Source organism: Athalia rosae, chromosome 4 (genome assembly GCF_917208135.1).
Source record: "Athalia rosae chromosome 4, iyAthRosa1.1, whole genome shotgun sequence".
NCBI lineage: Eukaryota > Metazoa > Arthropoda > Insecta > Hymenoptera > Athaliidae > Athalia > Athalia rosae.
The window spans coordinates 4,525,056-4,546,663 of NC_064029.1; the positions used below are offsets into that span (position 1 = coordinate 4,525,056).

At 41.7% G+C, this 21,608-nt stretch overlaps 1 protein-coding gene across 1 annotated transcript; it reads left to right on the top strand.

Moving 5' to 3' along the window:
* Positions 1 to 1,229: 1,229 nt before the first annotated feature.
* Positions 1,230 to 14,285, top strand: LOC105688916. Its single transcript, XM_012405560.3, has 3 exons — positions 1,230 to 2,541; positions 4,730 to 4,823; positions 11,739 to 14,285. The coding sequence occupies exons 1-3, from the start codon at positions 2,500 to 2,502 to the stop codon at positions 12,575 to 12,577; spliced, it is 975 nt and encodes a 324-aa protein (XP_012260983.2). The 5' UTR covers positions 1,230 to 2,499; the 3' UTR covers positions 12,578 to 14,285.
* The last annotated feature ends 7,323 nt before the right edge of the window (positions 14,286 to 21,608 follow it).

Here is a 21,608-nt window from a genome sequence, read left to right on the forward strand (position 1 = left end):
TCGTAACGTCGTTGGGCCCTAGAAATATGGAAATGTGTCAATTTATTGAATGGGATTCGGTAGAGTTGTGAAAGTACAGAGTTTCACGTCACCGTACCACGTCAAAAGATCAAACGATATCTCCAAGCGGATTGAATACTGTAGATCCGATTGAGATCGAAACCGTGTGACGAGAAAATTTTCGAATTTCTTTGAAGTTTTTTACAATTTTAAACATTTTCACTCGCTGTATAATGTCCAATACCGTGTAATCGAATTCTCTTTTGTTAGATATATGAACCAATAATTTTTTGATATAAAATATCAATTGGCAAAAAGAAAATTAGAAAAAAAATCAAAAATCAAAAGCCTGGTAATCAAATATTTTTTTCGAAGCAGGAAGCAAGTTGATCGGTTCTGTTTACTTCGCGGTATCTCTAGATCTGGAGGCAGGTGAAGCATTTAAATAATATATCGAACAGGTGAGCTGGCACCTGTACCACCGCCTTACACAGGAGTAAAAGTCCTCTCGTCCTGACGAGGTATAGGTTGCCTTCGCTTACCATTATTGTTTTTCTTCTCCGTATAATTCTTGCACTAACCAATTATCGTCCCATTTCAAATGCCTATTTTCAATCGCAGTAGATAATCGCAACGTCTACGGATGTTGCCCCGATTATTCCTTGTGCCTATTTTTGCACCGCATCAGGTACGCTAAAAGTTACCAAGAATTATTCATAAGGATAGTTAGCGGCATTTGTGTTATATTATTCTTAGCATGGAAAAAAAGCTGCATCGTACGTGGAATTTTAAGATGGCGTTCGTCCGCGAGCGTTGGTCGGAGAAAAAATGTCTGAATAATAAAATACCTTTTTTCACCCAATTCATTTTTAGCTTCTCGGGCAATCGAAACGATAGTTTTTGCGTTTAGTTATACTTCGAAGAAATCGTAATATTCTTCTTCATCGTTTTCTAGCGTATTTCGAGCTCGGGAGCTCGAATCCTCCAACGAATTCCCTCCCGTACCTCTCGAAATTCATCGATTCATTGCCCATTTTTTCTGCTCTAGAAACGCAAAAGTAACTTATTGCGAGCGTATCGCGAATAACGAATTCACATACCTACGTGTGAGGCGTGAATGTGGAACAAATTTTGCTGCGACCTGCTCACTTATATATACAGAACCTGATATGAGGAATTTTGCAATACGCCAGAGATTTCCGCGTATTGATTTTCAAAAGCCAATTAGCATAGTTACAAAGCCATTACGTGAACACGGTGACCGTAAAAATTCATGGCAATGATCGATTGCGCGTGCTTTGCACGGACTCTTGTCACACGTATCGACGTACAATGACAATTTCAAACGCCGGCAATCTCATACTTCGGAAATTCGTTCTTTCTCTGCAACGTTAATTCCAAATGTTCGAATTGCAAGGGCAAGTTTTTCCCTCAACATTCCAATCCCGATTGAGAAATTCATCGACCCTAGGATGCTTTGACATTCGTTTTTGGTTTCAATCGGCGCGTCTTTCAAAAAAGTTCCGACCCGATCCGGTTATCGGTCAGGTCGGCGTCTCGCGAAGTTCAACCGCGCGAACGGATCACCGGATCGTACGATCGTTACTCGTCGGCGAACATAGAAAATCGTCGGAGTAAATTAATAGTCGGGCGTTAAGAGATGCGCTTCGCAATTATTAAAGGACGTTAATAACGTCTACGTCCCCCGGCTCCGTCAGGTGATTGAGCGAGGCGCGGAGTGAGCGTCGAGAGATCCGAGGTATTCGGGCGTCGCGACGTCACGGATTCCCTTAGCTCTGATTCGTTGAGACGACGCATAGCGTCGGAGGTAGTGGAGGTGACGGTCGGAGGTAGGGATTTGGCAGCTGGTTGACCGCGCGGTGTCATGGCGGCAGACCTGCTGGCGTCTCGAGGTGAGCGGTGCGTTTCAGCAGCAGCATTCGACCCGTGTATTCGGTGACTCTCGTAATCGAAAAGGTCGTCTTAGCAACGCCGTTCCGAGTGGACCTGGAGAGCGAAACCTAATGATAAATGTCAGGAGTGTTGTTCGGGTGTGAATTAGGCGCGGGATAATAAATTAATAAACTATCGTATTACCGCGTTTAAAGTCACCGCGGATTTTTTTTCACGTTAGACAGCCATATTTCTGATAGAAGAAATTATTATCGAGCAAGAACGCCTCCTTCGCTTTTGACATTTCCTATGAAACTATAGTATCGATTTATTCATTTTTTTACCCTCGTAATCACCCCTTGTGAATTGCTGTACTAACGCAATCATCGTTGAAACGTCTGCTGCTGCTGCTGCTGCTGCTGTCGCCGATGCTGCTGAATTGTAATTGTTTATTGTGATAATGTGCTGTTCATTGTGACAACGGTCAACCTTATTCCGGATTGGAATACATTTACCTAAACGTTACGCTTACAATTATTATTTGTGTTATAAATATAATTTTAGTTAGTGAAAATTCTGAGTGACGGAAGAGGATCGATTAAAAATATGAGGGACACTAACGATATGATGGAGGATGCAATTTGTGAGGTAACAATCAATTCCGCTGAATGTTCGTAAATTCTTGATCTAATTTCCACAGCTCGTCCTGTTGACTCATCAGTTTTTATTACGATGGGCGCATAAAATTGTCTGTCATGTATTTCACGAGTTATTATCGTCATGTTTAAATGACACAACCCTTCGACGTATATCGCCACCGCCTGCGTAATCTTTTTATTAGTTTTCCTGATTTCGGATTTAAAGGTCTCGTTTTTTAACTCGAACTTAGCTTTACTCATGCTCTTTAAATTAAATGTATCCATCAACGATGCGGTACCCCTATGACGTCTACTGAATTACACGCGGTTTAGTTACGAGGAATTTCAAATTCGATATCAACGAGGTAGATAATTAAATCTCAAGGTGTTCCGATCTCCGACTTATTTCAAAAAAATCCGCAAACCGCACCGGGTCTTCTCAAATTTCGATCAAATCTAACCGGAGTCGATACCTCGAAATATCAGAATTTCCAGACCGATCAATCGTATCCTTTTTTTGAATTTTTTCCGCAGAAATTCGCGTTCGCCAGTCGATTGATTAATCCAGACTTGAACGATAATCGGGGAAACCCATGTCGACACGGACCGTTAATTTTATTCGTTTGGTTTCGCGGTGTAATCCGCTTGCAATTATGCCAACCAATCGTTACGATTAACCAATTAAAAGCACCCACAATTCGCAGCTTACTCGACGTGAAAGCTTACGTATGTCCTTTGATTTATGGAATCGGAGCGATCGAGCTCGTGATTTTACGAAATTTCCTCTGCACGTAGTCGATCGCAATTGCAGTCTCAATGAAATTTGAAAAATGCAGCTGATCGAAAAACACGATCCGATTATCCGTCAGATTAGAAATAAGTTTTCACAATCGTTCTCATTTTTCGAGTACAACACGCTGTATAATTTTAGGCATCTCGAATCCACGTTAGATTATGGATTATATCTTTTATAGCGCATATAAAGAAGAGGAGAATATCCGGCTACGTACGCGTATTCTCATATCGACATCCGCTTGGCAACCGAAAATGAATAAGCGATTTTATACGGCGTTATAGCTGGCAGTGGTTCGGATCGCGTATAATGCGTTGAATACGAATAACAGAGAGGATTGAATCCCGCATCTGGATGAACTGTAAAGATGCTTTTAATATTCATTCGAAAAACCCCGAGATACGGCTACAAATTGTGCGCTCAAAGTTACCAACGTTATGCGGCAACGAAAAAATCACAACTTTGAAAAGTTTTTTTTTTTTCCATTACACGCAGACTCACTCGAATCTCCTTTTGCGCAATTTCAATTTGTGATAAAAAAAAAAAAAAATTCCACTTCGTTTTTATCGCGTTGGACCAAAATCTTGTCGACGTTTCGCGATTATATTTTACATCGAAAATGTAAACGGAGTATAAAAATCGCCGTAAAAGTTGTACTCGACGGCAACAATATTTCGCTCAAAGTTTTACCTCCCATTAAGTTCTTCCAACCCTTATTGTCGGGTGTTACAGAAAACTATGCTCGCTATAAAATTTGGGGGTGGTGGCAGAAAACTTTCAAAACTCTCTCTTGTAACTTTCACCTAAAAATTTGATTTTTCCGTAATCGGCGGCAATATTCGTTATACCTGCCCCTTTTGCGTCGATATACCCGATCCACGGGAGCGACCTGCAACAACCCCCCCGGGTTGTTCATCGCGTTCAATAACGCAGGGGCAAAGTTTTGGTAAATTTTTACTACCCAAAACCGATTTGAACCATAAAGGTTTACGGCGTTTCGTGTCCGTCTCGGATACGGGGGGCTACCGTAGTTTTGCGGATTCAGGGAAAGCGTTTCACAATAAGACAATATATAACGCCGTAAAATTTTGTCCTCCGAAACGGGGGGAGAGCACCGAAAACCGGTCCCCGAAAACCACAACCTTCGGCAATTTCGGGATTTAGGGACACCGAGAGTGGGTCACTGGGAAATATTTTTTTCTCCCTCATTTTCCGAGGTTACCTTCAGTTTTACGGGCGACGAACAATCCGAATTTTCATGCGGAAAATGCTCACGGTACAGTTCTCAATTCTCAATATCGGTGCGTGAAGAATCTTCCTCCGAGTACAGATTTCGAACACTTTCGTTTCGACGATTTTTCAATTCGTCATTTTTAATCTCTTCTTCGCTCGTTCGTCGTTTCAGGATACGATGATGGAATGTAGCGGGGACGGCGGAGGCTTGGAGGATCTAGTCAACCTTGCATCGGACATCGCCGATTCAGCCCCAAGTATACGAGGTAATTACCGGTCTCTTCTACCCATACGAAAAGAGATTTTCATTCAACCGAAATGCACTTCACGTACATTATTTTCTTGACCGTTCTGTCGTCGGTGCATCTCCGTTTGTGTGCGACACACGGTTAAATAAAATATAAACGTATATACGTGCGCGCGTATTATAACGTTGAATTATATGCCGGTACACACGTAAGTATATGTACCATTACAAAACGGGACTTGACGCTGTGAAACTTGTTTGTCGACACGTTATTGGCTTATACACGCATCAAGGTAAATCCTGGCAATTATTAACTCGAATCCCCGTACCGAGTGTGCCCTCGATGGTCGGATATCCATTGCTCCTACGTAAATGTTGGTGCGAATGTGCAGCTTGTACGCGTATATATGTATAATATATAACGTTATCACGAAATCAATATAATCCGGTGAAGCGCTGTGGTTTGAAACGATTTGCTTTTGCCGCTGCTACCGTCGCTACCGCCTCTCCGGCATCGCCGGCAAATCCCTTATTCGATATATATATATATATATAATACTAATTAGGGATGAATATATTTATTTCACGTGTAATTTCTTACTGTTTTATGTGTGTGCGGTATAACGTGATTATTGTATACGGTGTACTCGTATACCCGACTCGCTATATAGTTCGAAATTAATTATCACTTACAACCGTGTTTATTACTTCCTTATTAGGCTGTACCTGCAATATTATTCATCGATACAACGCCGTGGGCGATGGTCTTCGTCCGGAGAGAATTGAAAACTCAATTAAACCGGGTACAGTTGTCAAACAGATCATATTTCCTTCCGTATTAATATTCACCCCAATTAAATTTACGATATTTCGGTTTTTCTTTTTTTACGAACAAAATCCCATCCGCACTTCGTCTGTATAAATCAAATAGTTCCTAAAGATTGATCCAGTTCCTCGAGTATTTTGGATGTACTTTCGAACCGCTTCGTTTCGAAAGGGGGTGGTAAAATCTTCTTTTTTTGTCCATCTCGTTTTTTTCAATTTGATCGCGACGCAGACCAGATTCACTCGTCGTTTACTATCTCACGCCCGTGACTAAAATATTTAGACCGGGTGGTCGAGAAATCTGGCAACTGCAGCGGACGTACGATATGAAATTTTTTCGGGAATCCCCTTATAAATTCCCACGGAATATCGGAAACGGGATACCCCGAGTATGTAGTATGATTCTTCCTCGGTTTCCCATAAATTTCTATTTTGCATCGGGCCCCCCTTCGGGATGTCCTGAGTCCGGTCAACGTATCCCTTTATAAAAAGGACTTTTCTCACACACACACACCGCTTCTTCTGACTTCCATCCCTTCGCACACTTTACCCTAATATATATAATGAAAACTTTACTATACTGTGTCTGATCGTATTTGGGGCGAGTATATATGTATGTACGCGTGTATCTATGTAAGCAGGTCTCTCACTTCTATGTTATAAACCACGGCATGGGAACACTTGTGAGGACCCGAAGACCTGCTTCGGGATGAAGAAGGATGCGGAAGGATATTTAGGAAATGCGAGTTCGGGGCTACGCGGTACGGATTGAGAAAGGTCAGGCCTTCGATGTTCAGTCGGAGTATAGTGAAAATTTCACTTCGTGGGAACCGTGAATACCTAATACTCACGATGAAATAAACTCGATTCATCTACGATATTCCAATATGTATACTTTCTTCGACGCTCGTCTTCTTTCACTTGTATTTTTCATCCCCGGGAAAGATATAGGCTTTCATGAGAAAAATAAATCAAAATTCTCATCTCGTGAAATCAATTTTCAATATCAGTAAAAAAAAAAAAAATCGAGGATTGAACCGAATGATAATATTCTTTGATGAGAAAAAAAAAAACTAACTCGAAGAATATTTCAACGATAATTTATCGAAAGGTTCGCTTGAATTCTTTCAATTACTATAAATTTTTAATTAGTACCTCATGCTGCATCCATGACTGCGGGTCGTCGTTTATAAAATACACGTTATTACTCATACGTTTATGTAATAGCAATATAAATAGGCAAAGTATATCAGTGGAGGGTAACGTTCTAGTGTGGTTTTCAGAGTTTTGTTGGTGATAATTTATTATGTGCGATGTATACCACGATGAGCTCAAGTTATATACTCTCGGCGTATCGATCACGGTCATACCCTCTGAAATGGCATGATTAATTCGTATTATTAAGAGTATAAGCTACCAGGAACAGGAGCAGCGGCAACGGCATCAACGGCAGCGGCATCATCAGCATATAAACTCGCGAGTCAACTCGATGGTAAATTGCCATTTCAAAATGATTTGTAGTCCTGATTTTAGCCCATAGGCGATAACGATCACTTCGGGGTAGTAAGTCGCGTCGAGGGGGATTGCTTTACGCGGTATATGTATATTACATGTAAATTAACAGGTAGGTGACCTTTATCCGAATCACTTTTACATCCTCGCCATACACACATATACACGTATACATCGTACGCGTAAATGAAACGGGGACAGGGTCAAATATCGGGCGGTAGCGAAACCCAATAGGTATAACGTAGATGTACGCAGGTAACATCGTTGCGTGTAGCAAGTTTTACTCCGTATATTATAATATATAGGCAACTTTTCGTGGTGTGCGTAACCCTGAGGGCCAACATCAGAAAATGCAGCCCACCTTATGAAGTGGCTGAGGGAAATATCCGGTTCCGAAATTTCCGGGACACCCTCTAACGCGGGTAAATGTCGGTACTGATGTGAATTTTTGTGATAATTTAGTCGGCGCGATGCGCAGCTACGGATATATGTCATCTGGATGCGGGAAAATTTTCCTCTCCGGAATTAGATATCTGAAAATTTTCCTCTCGTCCGCGTGAGTTCTTCGTCTAATAATTCACATGCATACATATATTCGTTCGTAGGCCATTTCACCCGGTCTCTCTATATAGATACCTTCAGACATTGAGTCGCGGTAATCTCGTTATTTATTCTACGGTGACCCAAATTCGTCTTCAGAAAAAAACTAAATGAGATTTCATTTTTCCTTTTCTTCCGAGTATTCACCTATGGAAAGATTATTCTTTCATACGTGCGATTCGTTCACTCCGCTCTACAAAATTCTTTCGATTGAATCACAAAAGAAGATGGAGTGATGAAATGAGGGGCAAAATTTGTACCTTATAAAAAAATAGAATTTTTCAAATGTGGAAAAAATTTTGTACTTGATATTTTGAGGTAGCCCACTCGTTTTTTGAATAAATAATTAATCAAGTGGGGTATTTCCAGCAAAAAAAATTGTTCCACCTAATGATTAATCGATCGATTGCATGAGTAGATGAGTTTGGCTTTCAGATTTGGATTTCGGAGCTGTTAATACGTGAGATTACCCTTGAGAAGCCAAAAAAAAAATCGATTTTCGGGCCAAAAGTAAAATAGTTTAAAAATTGATTGTATTACACTTTTCTGACGTATTTTCACCTCAGGAATCCGAATCTAAAAGAAAAATTGATCCATCTCTAAAATTGACCGAGTTATCGCCAATTTTCAGCTTTTTGGGGTCAAAAATAAAAAATATATTTTATAATCTATCTCAATGTAATTTGAGCTCAGAAATCCGAATCCGGAAGAAAAATTGATCTATCTGCAAAAATGACCGAGTTATCGCCGAATTATCGCATTTTTTAGCATAAAAATGGAGATATCTCGAAGGGAAAAAATCGTAGCTCAATTTGGACAACGGATTCGTGTTCCTGGGGTCAAAATACGTAAGAAAAGTGCCATACGATCAATTTTAAAAAATAAAAAAATTTGGCCAAAATTTGAGATTTTTCCAAGGGGTACCCCTTACGATTTTTTCAAATTTTGGCCAAAATTTTTTATTTTTTAAAATTGATCGTATGGCACTTTTCTAATGTATTTTGACCTCAGGAACACGAATCCGTCGTCCAAATTGAGCTACGATTTTTTCCCTTCGAGATATCCTCAAATTTATGCCAAAAAATGCGAAAAAATGAGGATAACTCGGTCATTTTTCAAGATAGATCAATTTTTCTTTCGGATTCGGATTTCTGAGCTCAAATTACATTAAGATAGATTATAAAATGAATTTTTTATTTTTGACCCCAAAAAGCTGAAAATTGGCGATAACTCGGTCAATTTCAGAGATAGATCAATTTTTCTTTGAGATTCGGATTTCTGAGGTCAAAATACGCAAGAAAAGTATATTAAACCCAATTAAAAAAATGATTTAATTTTTGCTCAAAAATCGAATTTGTTTTTTGATTCTTCAAGAGTAATCTCACGTATAATCAGCTCGGGAATCCAAATCTGAGAGCCAAAATCATCTACCCATGCAATCGATCAATTAATCATCAGGTGGAACAATTTTTTTCGCTCAAGTACCCCACTTGATTAATTATTTATTCAAAAAACGAGTGGGCTACCTCAAAATATCAAGTACAAAATTTTTTCCGCATTCGAAAAATTTTCTTTTTTTATGAGGTACAAATTCTGCCCCCATGTTAAGAAAAAAAAAAAAAAAATTTCAACTCACCCTACTGTATGTCTACGTGTTCTCACGACGTTTAAATTTCCGTTACAATTTTTTATTACAAGTTTTTCTTTTGCCTCATCTCTTTCGCGCGCAGTCTCTCTCTTCTTCTCTCGACGTTGAAATTTTTTCCTCGCATCGCATCTCCTCTGGGACGAGAGATTATTAGATATGTATACCTATGCGCCACTGGTTACAGACTGCTGCTAGTCGTCGTGGCCGTTGCAGTCCCATATGCATGCGGTCTAACCGATGACACCGGATATTTTGATGTTCACATTAGCAGTTTTGTTACACCAACCAAACGGTGCGTGTAGAGAAGAAAAAAAGAACGAAAAATAAAAAACAGTTTGGATTCTGGTCCAGAGATTCGAGGGTCATTTACCGCTCGTTTATATCTGTTATATTGTATATATTATATTTTATCATATATACGTTATTATATTCACTCGGTCGATTATTTTTTCTCTCCGCTTCTCTCGCTCCTCCGATTATATGGGTCAACGATTTTTATCTTCAAAACTTCCGATCCGGTGGTTAGTTAAAAATAAATCAACGTTCACCGCGAACATATACAATACACTTGTTGTAATGGATAAAAAATAATTTTCGGAAAAACTCACAATCAGCCGGTTTCCTTTTACTTCTCTCCTTCTCCACGATTAATTTACCGCCCCCCGTGGGCGGCGTACAATATTCTTGTTCCCAGGAACAGGTAGTACCCATTATATATTGTTCGCCTGTAGGTACATGTATAATGCACTCATTCGCGCATTTATATACATCGGCCTATGTACCATTTCATATACATATTTACATTATACATACAGGCACTAACCTCGACGACACCAACACTACGACGCCCTGCTTCGTCGGCTGCGTTGCAATGGAAGTTTAAATGCGTTCCTGAACCTGGTGTGTGTGTGTGTGTGTTGAATGTAATGTAGACGTATGGGTAAAGGGATGTCTACAACCGTACGCACGTACGTACATCGACGCGTAAGCATGTGTATATCGTGCACGCGGTGTGCAGTGAGTACAATAAGTAAGGATCAGAGCCGAGAATCGGAGGTACATGACCGTGTATACCTATATATACGCGTACGAGAAGGGGAGATGACAGGTAGTTCCCATGGGACGTTTCTGGAGCAAAAATTCCCACAGGTTGCAGCCTGCCCGGGGAAGCCGCAGGACTTGAAAACCGGGAGACAGGACGGGATAGAAGCAAAGTGGGATTGAAGGATGGGAATAAAGGTCAGGAGTATATATATACGTATATATCTACGAATAAACTGACTCACCGCGAAAGCTCCTCGATGCTGCTGGTCATCAGCGAGGGATTCTTCGGAGTCCCTGGTTCACATCTCACGCGTTGCGTCAGCGATATGATCCCGATTTCGTTCATATACGAACCTGTGGGGAATCACATTCTCGATATTTATTCAGAGATATAATGCGGCTTCCGTACGGATCACTAATGGGGGTTTCATGAAAGACATTTATTTTGTAATCGGTTGGTATACGGGGACGGGCGATACCTTTTTTTTAAAACTTAATTATTTATTCGCCTGAAACGGCGTCGTCTCGAAAACGGTATGACGCGTCTCCCCGTTAAACTAAAACTGAACTTCTCACCGTCCGAGTACCCTACTATTCTCTGGCGCTGTGTCTAATCCTTGTTTGTCAACACAGGTACATGTATGGGTCGGCGAGTTTACAGGCGGCCTACAATTTATCCAGTGGTCACAGATAAGCAGCGAATTGGATATCGTGACTTTGAAAGCTAGTCCTACTCCCCACACTTGACCAATTTTTCCTACAAATTCCCGATTGGAATTATCTTCCGTTCGATCGTTTTCATTTTCGCACAAAATTTTTTCTCCTACAATTTTCTCAATCCAAAGAGCGAAAAAGAGTGTCACGTGTTACGGGCTCGTTAAAATGGAGGTTTTTTTTGAGGGGGAAAGAAAAATCATTCGTTCGAATTGCGAGGGGTAAAAATATATCTCTGCGACGGTAAAGGTAACACCTATAACGAACGAAACGAGTTTGTTTCGACGTGTTTTATGTGGTTATATATATACCCATAACACAATACGTTATCCCCCGTACTCATTTTCTAGTCATTTCCAACGTGCGTGTATGGAACATCGCGTTTTCCATAAATATGGAATAAAAATCACCATCGGATGTAATAAAAGCACCGATCGTTTTTCACGCATTGCGGGGTGGGGGAAAATCACGGTCCAAAAATTTACGACGATAATTGTACGTACGCAGCTGTAGAGCGGGTACAAAATATGTACCGAAGAACGTGGCGTGTACAGAAAATGGCTTTCTCGATGAATAAATTTTCTGTTGCAGACGCGGCCGAGCGTTTATTGACTCTCCTCGGCGTCGACGACGACGACGACGACGTATCGTCTTCGGAAGATGAGGGGGTGGAGGTCGACCTGGACGACAGCGACGTCGACGAGCCTCAGGACACTCGACTCCTTCATCAACTGGCGGTATCGCTGGCCCAGGAGTTGAAATACGCTAAGCAAAATAGCTCGAATTTGAAATTGGCACAGAGTCAGAACGTCAAGGACTCGGTCCAGATGAGTATGGACTTCGCGTCGGAGCTGGCGAGTCCGAAAACCGTCGAAAATGATCATTTCGACGGATTTTACCGAAGCGATGACGTCGACCGCGAGTCCACCTACCCTCATCTCCACCGTCACAGTCCTCGGTATTCTTCGCAGCATCGCTCGCTCCATCCGCAGGGTCAAAATCACCATCAATCGTTACCTCCGCCTCCCCCCTACGAATCGAAATTCAATTCGCAGTCGCAAAGTCGTAATCAAAGTGGCGTACAAGTGGAGAAGACCCATTTCAATTTCGGCAATATACCACCACCAAGTTTTCAAACCAATAGCTACTCGACTCACCTGGACGATGAAAATAAAACGGAAACAATGACGTCGTCTTACCTAGCGTCGTTCGAGGGACCGTTTCCGTCGAATTCTCGTAGCAGAATTGGAAAATTGGAGGGCGAAGAAACGCGGAGTACGGACGAAGTTTCGTGGGGAATCGGATGGGACGCTTGCGCGTCCGAAGCACTTCGTTACCTCGTCGAAGACGAAGGTTTACCTCCTCATCATCCTACGGTTATCGCCATGAAGAATCACCTGGACATGCAACGAGCCAGAGTTTTATCGTAATCTGTTGAAATTTTTTTTCTATCACATTTATCGCAAGCGAAACGAATAGTCCAACTGTCGCTTCCGAATCTCCGTTGAAAAATTATCGTCAAGCGAACGCCGGTGAAATTAGGAGCACCGCGAGTCGGAGCTTTATAATATTTTACGGAAATTGATTTTTTTTTTTAGCCTAGAATTCAAAAAATCGAAAGATGGTCTCAAGACACGTCCACATGGCATCGTTATAATTTTTTCTTTTCCCCTACGATAATCGCGGAATGAAAATGTTACAGGTATTGTCAGTGTGTTCTTTTGACTCCATCTTTCCCAAAAAGTCGTACAGAAAATTTGCCATCTGACATTTCCCAGTTACGTTCATCGTTGGAAGAGTTTTCACGGGTGACGATGAAACAAGATCTTTCATAAATCGCGAAACTTTAGCTAATTTGACCGATAAAAGACTGTGCAAAAAGACGATTATCATAAGCGATACTATCGCGAATCGTGGGGCGAGCAGAAGGGGAGGGGAGTGTATAATTTTCAAGATCTCCGTAGCTAGTTATTATTTTTTTTTCAATCGCTAAGTTATTTTGTTTTTATTTTTTTCGTTTTTTTTTTTTTTTAATGTGTAATTTTTAACTCGAGATTCGCTTTTCCCCCCGCAGGTTTACAACGCGGACGTGTTCGTAACGATATTATGTCTGTATAATTTGATGGGAAAAATTTTCATACGCAGGTCACGTGTGCGGTGTATATTTAAAAATTTTTTTTCTCAAACTACTTTTGAATCGCCGTAGCGACTTACGAAGACAAACTTAAAAGATGATGTGGGTTAATAACGGATAATTAACCGGAAAGAGGAGAATGAAACAGGCGAGGGTAATGAGAGAAAAGGAGAGAAGATTTCGATCGATGAGAATCGGGTCTTTTCCTTTTATAGAAAAGAAAGTTTTGCACGGCTAGCGAGCGATCGATGACCGAATGTTTTTTCGACCACTCGCTAGCCATTAAGGGAAATATGTTACAATTAAAGCCTTATAAGTTTTAAGCGCTTAGTTTAATTTAAAAAAAAAAAAGAAAAATGTACTATCGAGTTGCGAGTAAGCTAATATAGTAATGATGATAATGATAATTATTATTATTATAAATGCACAATATAAAATTAAAATAATCTAAATCAAAGCAGCACTGCCAATATTTTGACGTTGCTTTCAGCTCCATTATCGCCGGATATAACCGATTTAATGTTCAATATTCATTGACGGTGTGGAACGAAAGCAACGTGCAAAATTATATAATTATTTATAGGGTGAGGAAAATAAACAATCGCGGGAGGGCGTTTTTACTTTTTTGGTTTTTTTTTTTTTCTTTTTCTTTTACTCAACCGTTGAATCCTTTTACCTAGGAGATGCTGTGCTTTCATATATATAGTATCGTATACCTATATAGGTTTATATCTCCATGAAATGATAATTCATTCGAATCGCGACTACGCGATGAAAGAAAAGTTGGAAATCACTACCATTTAATGATGACGAAAAAAAAAAAACATATATATCTCATAAGTATAATAATAGCTGTAAAATACGCCCGTCTCCCTCGTCGTGCAGGTGATTATTGTAAATATGTATTATATTGTTTTAACTTATATATACAGTCAATCCATTGTTACTTTTACAATAAATCATTGTAGATAGCATTGACCAATAATAAACAACCATTAAATTAAGAGTGTCGGACAACCGAACTTCTCTTTTTTTTTTTTCTACGATCGAACAAAGATCGAATATCTTGACGCTTAGCTACCGCGATGGCGGATCTCAATCGAACGATCGGGGTCCATCGATCGCTCGTTCGTTCGACCGATTAAATTTTCGAAGAAAATTCTCATCGACTTCGCGTCGAATCTTTCGAATAACGAATCGGCGTTCGAGGCGTTGATCGGATTTCGAAAGACTCGGAAGCATCGCCGAATGACTGCAGTAGGGTAGAAAGGTATCTGGTACGGCACGCGACATTGGAAATTGTCGAACGTAGTCGATTGCGACAAGTTAGCCGGCTACCGGCGCATTTTTACCGTACCCACTCGGTTCGTTCGTGATAAATCGTCATTTTCTCGGCCCACGCCAATGGGGCATCTGGTGTCCGTTCGCCCGTAGGTCCCGTGGCACCGTGCACATGCCGCGTGCATCTGCTCTACCAACGCGCACTTTTGTTACTAGCGACATCAACAGTCGCCAGCCGCCGAATATAATCCAAACCAAAACCGATACAGGAGAACATCGAATGTACAAACAGCTGTTCCTCAGCCTCCGTTCTTTCAATTATACCCATTCGCTGACTTCGAACTCACTGATTCCTCCTGCCCCCTCCCCGATCGCTCCGTTCTATTTACCGATCTCCACCGATCCGGAACTTGGATTCCTGCTACCGAGGACCGTCCACGGTTCTCGACGGTGCGCCGCGCGCGCTCCGTCTTTCTGGAAATACGAAAATCGACTCGACCGCATTTTTTTGAATATTTATCGGAGGGCCGGTGATGAGGGTGGGACGTCGAAGCGAAACCGCGAGGAACCGTAGCAACGAAGCGACGCCACTGCGGCATCTGCCTTCGTCAGCTGCTGTCTTTGGTGCCTCCGGTGCCCCCCTTCGTTTACCTTCCATTCTGGCGCGTGGCATGACCCCCACCATTCGTGTCTCTTTTCTTTCTCACTCTCCCTTTTATGTCCCTTCGACGATCGAACGTCTTCGATTGGCACGAAATCTTCGTACGCACGATTCGAAGGAATTTTTGGAAAATTCTGGCCCACGTTCGATCTTGAAAATTTCAGACGATCGACCCGCCGCGCGTGCTTCCGCTTCTGTTCTCATCCCCGTTCGCTTCGATTCTCATATAATTTCCTCGAGCGAAGTTTATTAACGGATCCTTATCTAAATAGAAAATCTAATCCTCCGGAATCATCCCACGGACGCCTTCCGACATCCTCCATTCGGTACGCTCGACATCCTGTCTGCACACGAGTCCCGCCGAGAGATCGGAGATACTTTTTTTCGTCGCTTTTTTGCCAGCGAACAATTTTTGGGGTTTTTGTCGGATCGGAGAAGTGGAAGCGTACAGCTGTTTCGGACTAGTCAGGTGGCACCCAAAGCAACAGCTGCGGGGGTGAACCACTGAACAGCTTTGCAGTATTTAAAATAAAGGGTTACGCCGTGTAGTCGGCAGGGCCAAAATATCCTGCTCCTTAAATTCGAACGTTTCGTTCGACGCACGAGGACGACGAATTCTGATAAAAGCGAAAGAAAATTTTTCGTACAATTTCTTCGGGCTTAGCGCACAAGTTTATCGCGTCGATATCTTTCGCTTGTATCGCTTCCATTTCGTTCGTACGGCGGCTTGAATCCGACGGATGATTACCCAATTTGTAATTGACTATAAAAACGGGTTTTTCTCAACGAAGTTGCTTCTTCGCTAAGATGTATCGCGTGGAATGATCGTGTTCATTAAAATGAGATAACGCTCTCGAGAGGACCACACAGGACGCGGCGGACCATTCTAAGAGTCGAAGTGTATATTATATATAGGAATTCGAAAATTGTATTAATTGGTTACTAATTAGATCGGAAAAAGCGGGTTACCTATCCCATCATCCCTTTGCCTGTGTTGCGTCGGCGTATCCCGTGACTCAATGCCGATAATGTCGCTCAATCAGAATGATAAAAGCCATGGAAGCTAGGATCCTGAAATCCTCGAAATATCCCCTAAATGATCGTTAAAAACTCTGAGAAAGTAGCCTGGAATTTATAGAATTTCCAATAAAATTCTCCACTAAGTACCGGATCGAAATTCCCTTATACGGGGGGGTCGATGAAATCGCCTTCGATTTTTCAAGTCCGTTGCATCCTCGTACCAAATTCATTTGTCTGATATTATCGTTGAGAACGAGCATTGAGTACGCGTTAGTCATTCGCTCGGGTATAACGTGCACGTATTGCGTGTTGAATTAAATTAACTTAAACGAATCTTAAGTACGTCTTCCTTCTCGATTATCTGGCTCATTCAACGGCCTCGTCTTCAACGGTGATTCAGATAACGTAAACCAGCTGCATCCAGAGGATAGTGAAAATTTCCAGATTTTCATTAAATAAAACTGAAAGTTAACAATAAAGAAAAAGATGAATAAATGAAAAAAACCGAATGAATAATCATAAAATGGTCAATACCTCGTTACGTATGATTCTCGATCGAAGTGGAAGGATAATCAGATGGCGATGTGTGCAATTAAATTTTAAGTACACCCGGCAATTCCGTGCAATCTCTGAGGACTGCCCGCGCGGAGCACCGCCGCATGCATATGGGTACACTCATAGGTGTGCGTGTGTGCGTGCGCGTGTATACATAAATGTATATAGTTATAAAGCGGGGTATTCGCTTCTCGAAATTTTTGCTTACAAAGAACCTGATTTCACCGAGGACTCGAAATCCTCAAGGACTCGAGATCGTGGAGATAGGGATCACACCGAGCAGAGGGATCGTTGTCAGGCAGTGATTCCTGCGGGCAGGTCGATTATAAACTTGGATTATAATTTATTGAGGTACAACTAACAATTTGCCCTCTCGAATTCCCCCCCCTTCAATGCGCGTATTATAACAGAGTAAACGCGATCGGGCGCGTGGTCCTGCATACATACGGTGTCATCTCGGACTCATTCCACGCGAGTTTTGCGACGTCGCCAATAAATGCGTATATATAATTACTCGAGGCGAAAGCTGTTCCCTCTATCTTCCTCAAATGACACCGACGTACGTACAGGATCACCGGTCAAGTGAAGTGAAAGCGAGTCCAATCGATTCCTTTTCTTTTTTTTTTTCTTTCTTTTTTTTGTTTTCCTCGTCGGTCGTTCAACGTTACTTCTTCACTCTATGACACGACGTTGTTCGAGCAAAATTATGCGTTTTCAAAAATAGCGAACGAAACCTAATTATCGATATCGGAAAAATCTAATTTCCCCCAATTTTTTCCCCCCTCACACCGCACAGGTGGGGAGCGCGTGCCCATTTTCCCCCCATTTCCTCGTTAATTCCGTTTCTGGGGGGGGAGTGAATTTTTTTTATTCTCTCATTTTTCGAAACTGGGAAAATTAGTGAGGTGTATCCTTCGTCAGTCGCAGGGTACCGCCTCGCTGCAACCGGTACGCCGCCGTAGGAAAACTCCCCCATTTATATATCGGACACCCCGGAAGGAAAGGTGCACTTTGGCACGGGTCGTTTTTGATCTACGCTTGGCACGCTTCTAGTTCTGTCCGAACAGCTGTCGACCCTCAAAAGCTGTCTAGCGACTGTACGATATTCCTTGTTATTATTTTCATTTTTTTTTCTTTTCAATCGTTACCGTGCACGCGTACGCGAAGACAGGACGGGTGAGCGCCGCATCTACGGTGGTCATCCGCAAAGGGCGAGATTCCGGAGAAGTGAAATTCCGCCCGGAAGCAGGAATCGGAATCTAAGTTCCGATCGTTAGAAATTTCTCTCGCCTAAAATTAGACGTATATAACGACCTTCTTTAACGCGGCCGAGGTGAGACTGTAAAAATTTATCGTAAAATCGAGAACGTGCTCCGCAGCGATTCGACCCGTCGAGTTTAACCGATGTATAGGTACAGTCGTGTACTATACACGGTTAGAAGTTCCGACAGATGGACTTCCGGCAGCTGAAACCGCGTTCATAGAGGAACCTCTCGATAGTCTCGTGCGGAAACTGTGCACGCGCCCTTACTCCGATGCAGGAGGAAGAAGGGTATTGTTGGAACGCTTTGTTACGGGGAGCCTCGGGATTGGGTATCGAATTCTAATCGGAAGATACGAGAGATAGAGCTCAGGTATAGGCATGAAAGAAGAATCGAGGAATAGAGTGTTTTAAAATTTTATGAATTAGAGAATAATTTAAATTCAATAATTTAGAGAAAATACATCCCCTAGAATTTCGAACCCGATGTACGAACATCCACCTCGCCTAATAATGTCTAAATTGGGGTATGAATCGTGTAAAGTTTATCATGAAAATCATGACGTATTATATGATTCTCTAGGATGTGGCAATTTATCCAATTCACTCAATTCCATAAATACGCCCGTAGCCCTCATGTCTGCTCGGTGGCATTCCTTAGTCGACGCCCACCCTCTTCGTTTTATTAATATTTTACTCGCTCCAAACGAATTGCTCCGTCTACAACGAATCTAACCGGTAGATGGAGCGAGAGATCGATCTCAACGTAATGAAGAGTATCCAAATTTTGTCATCTTTGAGCAAAAAATGGAAAAAAAAAAATAAAACGTTCGACGAACCCCTTTTTTTGATTATCGAGGAACCGTTGGATATATCCTGCGCGAATTCCGACGGATTTCCACGTTTTCATTCGTTCGAGTACCGCGAGATCGTTTCGCTCTCCCTTTTCTCTTCGTAAAAATTGTCGGCGATCAGAGGGCCCCGATAAAACGCCGGACAATGACGTAAAATGAAAATTCGTGTAAATTCGAGTTGGGCCGCGGGCTACGTAGTACGTGGTTACGGAGGTGTACCCACACGTACACGCGAATCCCCACGTATAGGTGTAACGATACGTACATAGTTGCATTATACGCATGTGCCCATATGGCCCCCACATGTCCTCAGCAGCGCATATTATGCCGTACCACGGACCAGGGACTGGGGGGACTTTTTCCACCTCTTCCCCCTGCAGTTGTTGTGGGGCGTTAGCGAGACCCCAGCTGATGTCAACTCCCCTTTAGCGTCGGTTCAGAGTTCATTCGGACACTATTCGGTCGGTTAGTCTGTCGCGGGCTCGTTCTCGTCCAAAGCTAGTCTCCATTTTATAAATTATGATAAAAATATTCGATCGATAACAACGTTGTAATTGTCGTTCACGAGGAGTGTCTGTAACGTCGGAAGATCGTCGCGAAAGGGCTTTATATCTGGGGCAAAAAGTTTTTGCAAAAATCAAATCTCAAAAGGTGAGTAAAAATATCCGATAATCACGTCACGTCTTACGTTTCAATACGGCGTCGTTTTGGTCGATGGTGATAAGGGGTTGGTACGCGATAAAACTGTTGGAGGTATGAAAAAAAATTCACTTTTCAACCAGCGCAAATATTGAGGAGAAAATTTTTGACTCCGACAAGTTTATCGTGTATACGTAGGGTGAGAAAAAAATTCCCCGGATACCCGAATGCCCTCGGTAATGGTAGTCGTATAATTTTTAGCACTGTAATTACGTTCCAATTTCAAAGCCGTTCCGAACGCGCCCTTCGCTCGTGTGGCTAGCCATGTAGCTGAAAAAGTTGCAACAACTTTTACGGCGTATACAACAAAACGTTATGATCCAATTTCAAAGATAAACTAACTTCGTTAAAAAAAAAAAAAAACTTTTACAAAACCTAAACATGTGGGCCTGTTATGCTCAGCCGGTGTTATAGTCTCTGATTGAACCTTAATTAAATTAGCCGCCAATTAACGCTTCGAACGTTCGTCTTCTACCTGCAAAAGCTGCTGCTGCTGCTGCCGCTGCCGCTGCCGCTGCTCTGTAACATCGTGGGGTCAAACTTTTCAGTTGTAAATAAATCTCTCAATTAACTTCCAAAACTTTTAAATAAGTATACTTTTCGTACTGGTTAAATATACGGGTTTCCAGGTGGAGGAGGTATTAAATTTTATGTACGTCTTCGTTAAGTTTATCTCTCAATTAAGGGTGGATTATTATTTTTCATTTCTTCCTATCGTATAAGTTCGTTCTTTTGAGGAGTCGATTATGTTTTCCCATACTGACTATTCTCCAATTTTTTCTTTCAATTTCATTTTTCTGAGATCAGGGTAAAGTAGAATCGAATCACCGACGGTTTGCCATGAAATTTGCCTCCCAAATACAAATATTCACGGTGCGACGTTACCTACGTGAAAGGTTTTCATTCCATTCTACTATAGAAATGCAAAGGGGAAGAGGTACTCAACCACGATTTCCGAATCCTTATACAGTAACCAAGTTACACTCTTCCTGTTATTGATTTCAGAGCTTATAAAGCCTGTCTATAACACGACTTACAAACATCGAGCTTATCCCGCGAAATATATTCCGAGTAAAAACATAAACTCATTTTTAACATCCCACTGCACCGTAGCGAGATACCCATTTCTTCCCCCCTTTGTTTTTTTTTTTTTTCTTCTTCTTCTTTTCTATTCCTAAATAGAACGATCGATTTTCCTCCATATTTTCCCCCGCCTCGTCCGTACACAATAGGTGGTGCATAACGCGAACGGGTAATATCGCGGACTACCGCTCAATAAGCGAACGGGTGTCACGTGGTTTTGTAACGTGAGAATTACAAGGAGAGAATAATAGTTTAATTAGCTGCCTACGTGAATAATGAAATATGCGTTATGTAGCTAATAATACGAGTTACACGAGTACGAATGTACTCACTGACTTTTGTACAGAGTTTCGTTACGGATGATCGTTTATTTTCAACAGATGATTCCCGAAGTGGAGAGTATGTACCCAACGTCTGAGGAGAAATTGAAGAACGTGGCCACCGGAAAATACAGAAGTTCTTCACCGAGCACGGAAGACGGTCCACCTGTTACGGCGTGGCAGAGATATCAGCAATTTATCGCATTGATGGAAGCGAACGGCGAGAAAATCGACAGGAAAATTATCCTCGAGGCCATTTTTAGGGGGAAGGATTTGACCTACGAAACACGAATCGATCAATGATCGTTATATAACATAATGAGATAGTTGAAACGCTGATCATCTCTCGGAAAATTCAGCGGCGCTTTTTACAACCCTTTTTCACGCTCACGTCGGAATTTGTTGAACGGTAAATTATTTCCCCGGGGACACGTGAGAGAGGGAAAAAAGGAAACACGCGAATTCTGAATTCGCGGAATTTTTGGGATCAAAATTTTGTTGAAATTAATTCTATACCACACGATATTCGTGTGAATATAAAATACATGAAAAATGGGGCGCGAGGAGTTCGATGATTAGTTGATAATGGAATA

What these genes read in the sequence shown, in the direction of transcription:
- LOC105688916 (XM_012405560.3), top strand. Translation starts at nt 2,500, where the DNA reads ATGAGGGACACTAACGATATGATGGAGGATGCAATTTGTGAG. An exon ending in TGGAGGATGCAATTTGTGAG is followed by an intron (nt 2,542 to 4,729) that starts GTAACAATCAAT and finishes TCGTCGTTTCAG; the next exon opens with GATACGATGATGGAATGTAG. An exon ending in TTCAGCCCCAAGTATACGAG is followed by an intron (nt 4,824 to 11,738) that starts GTAATTACCGGT and finishes TTTCTGTTGCAG; the next exon opens with ACGCGGCCGAGCGTTTATTG.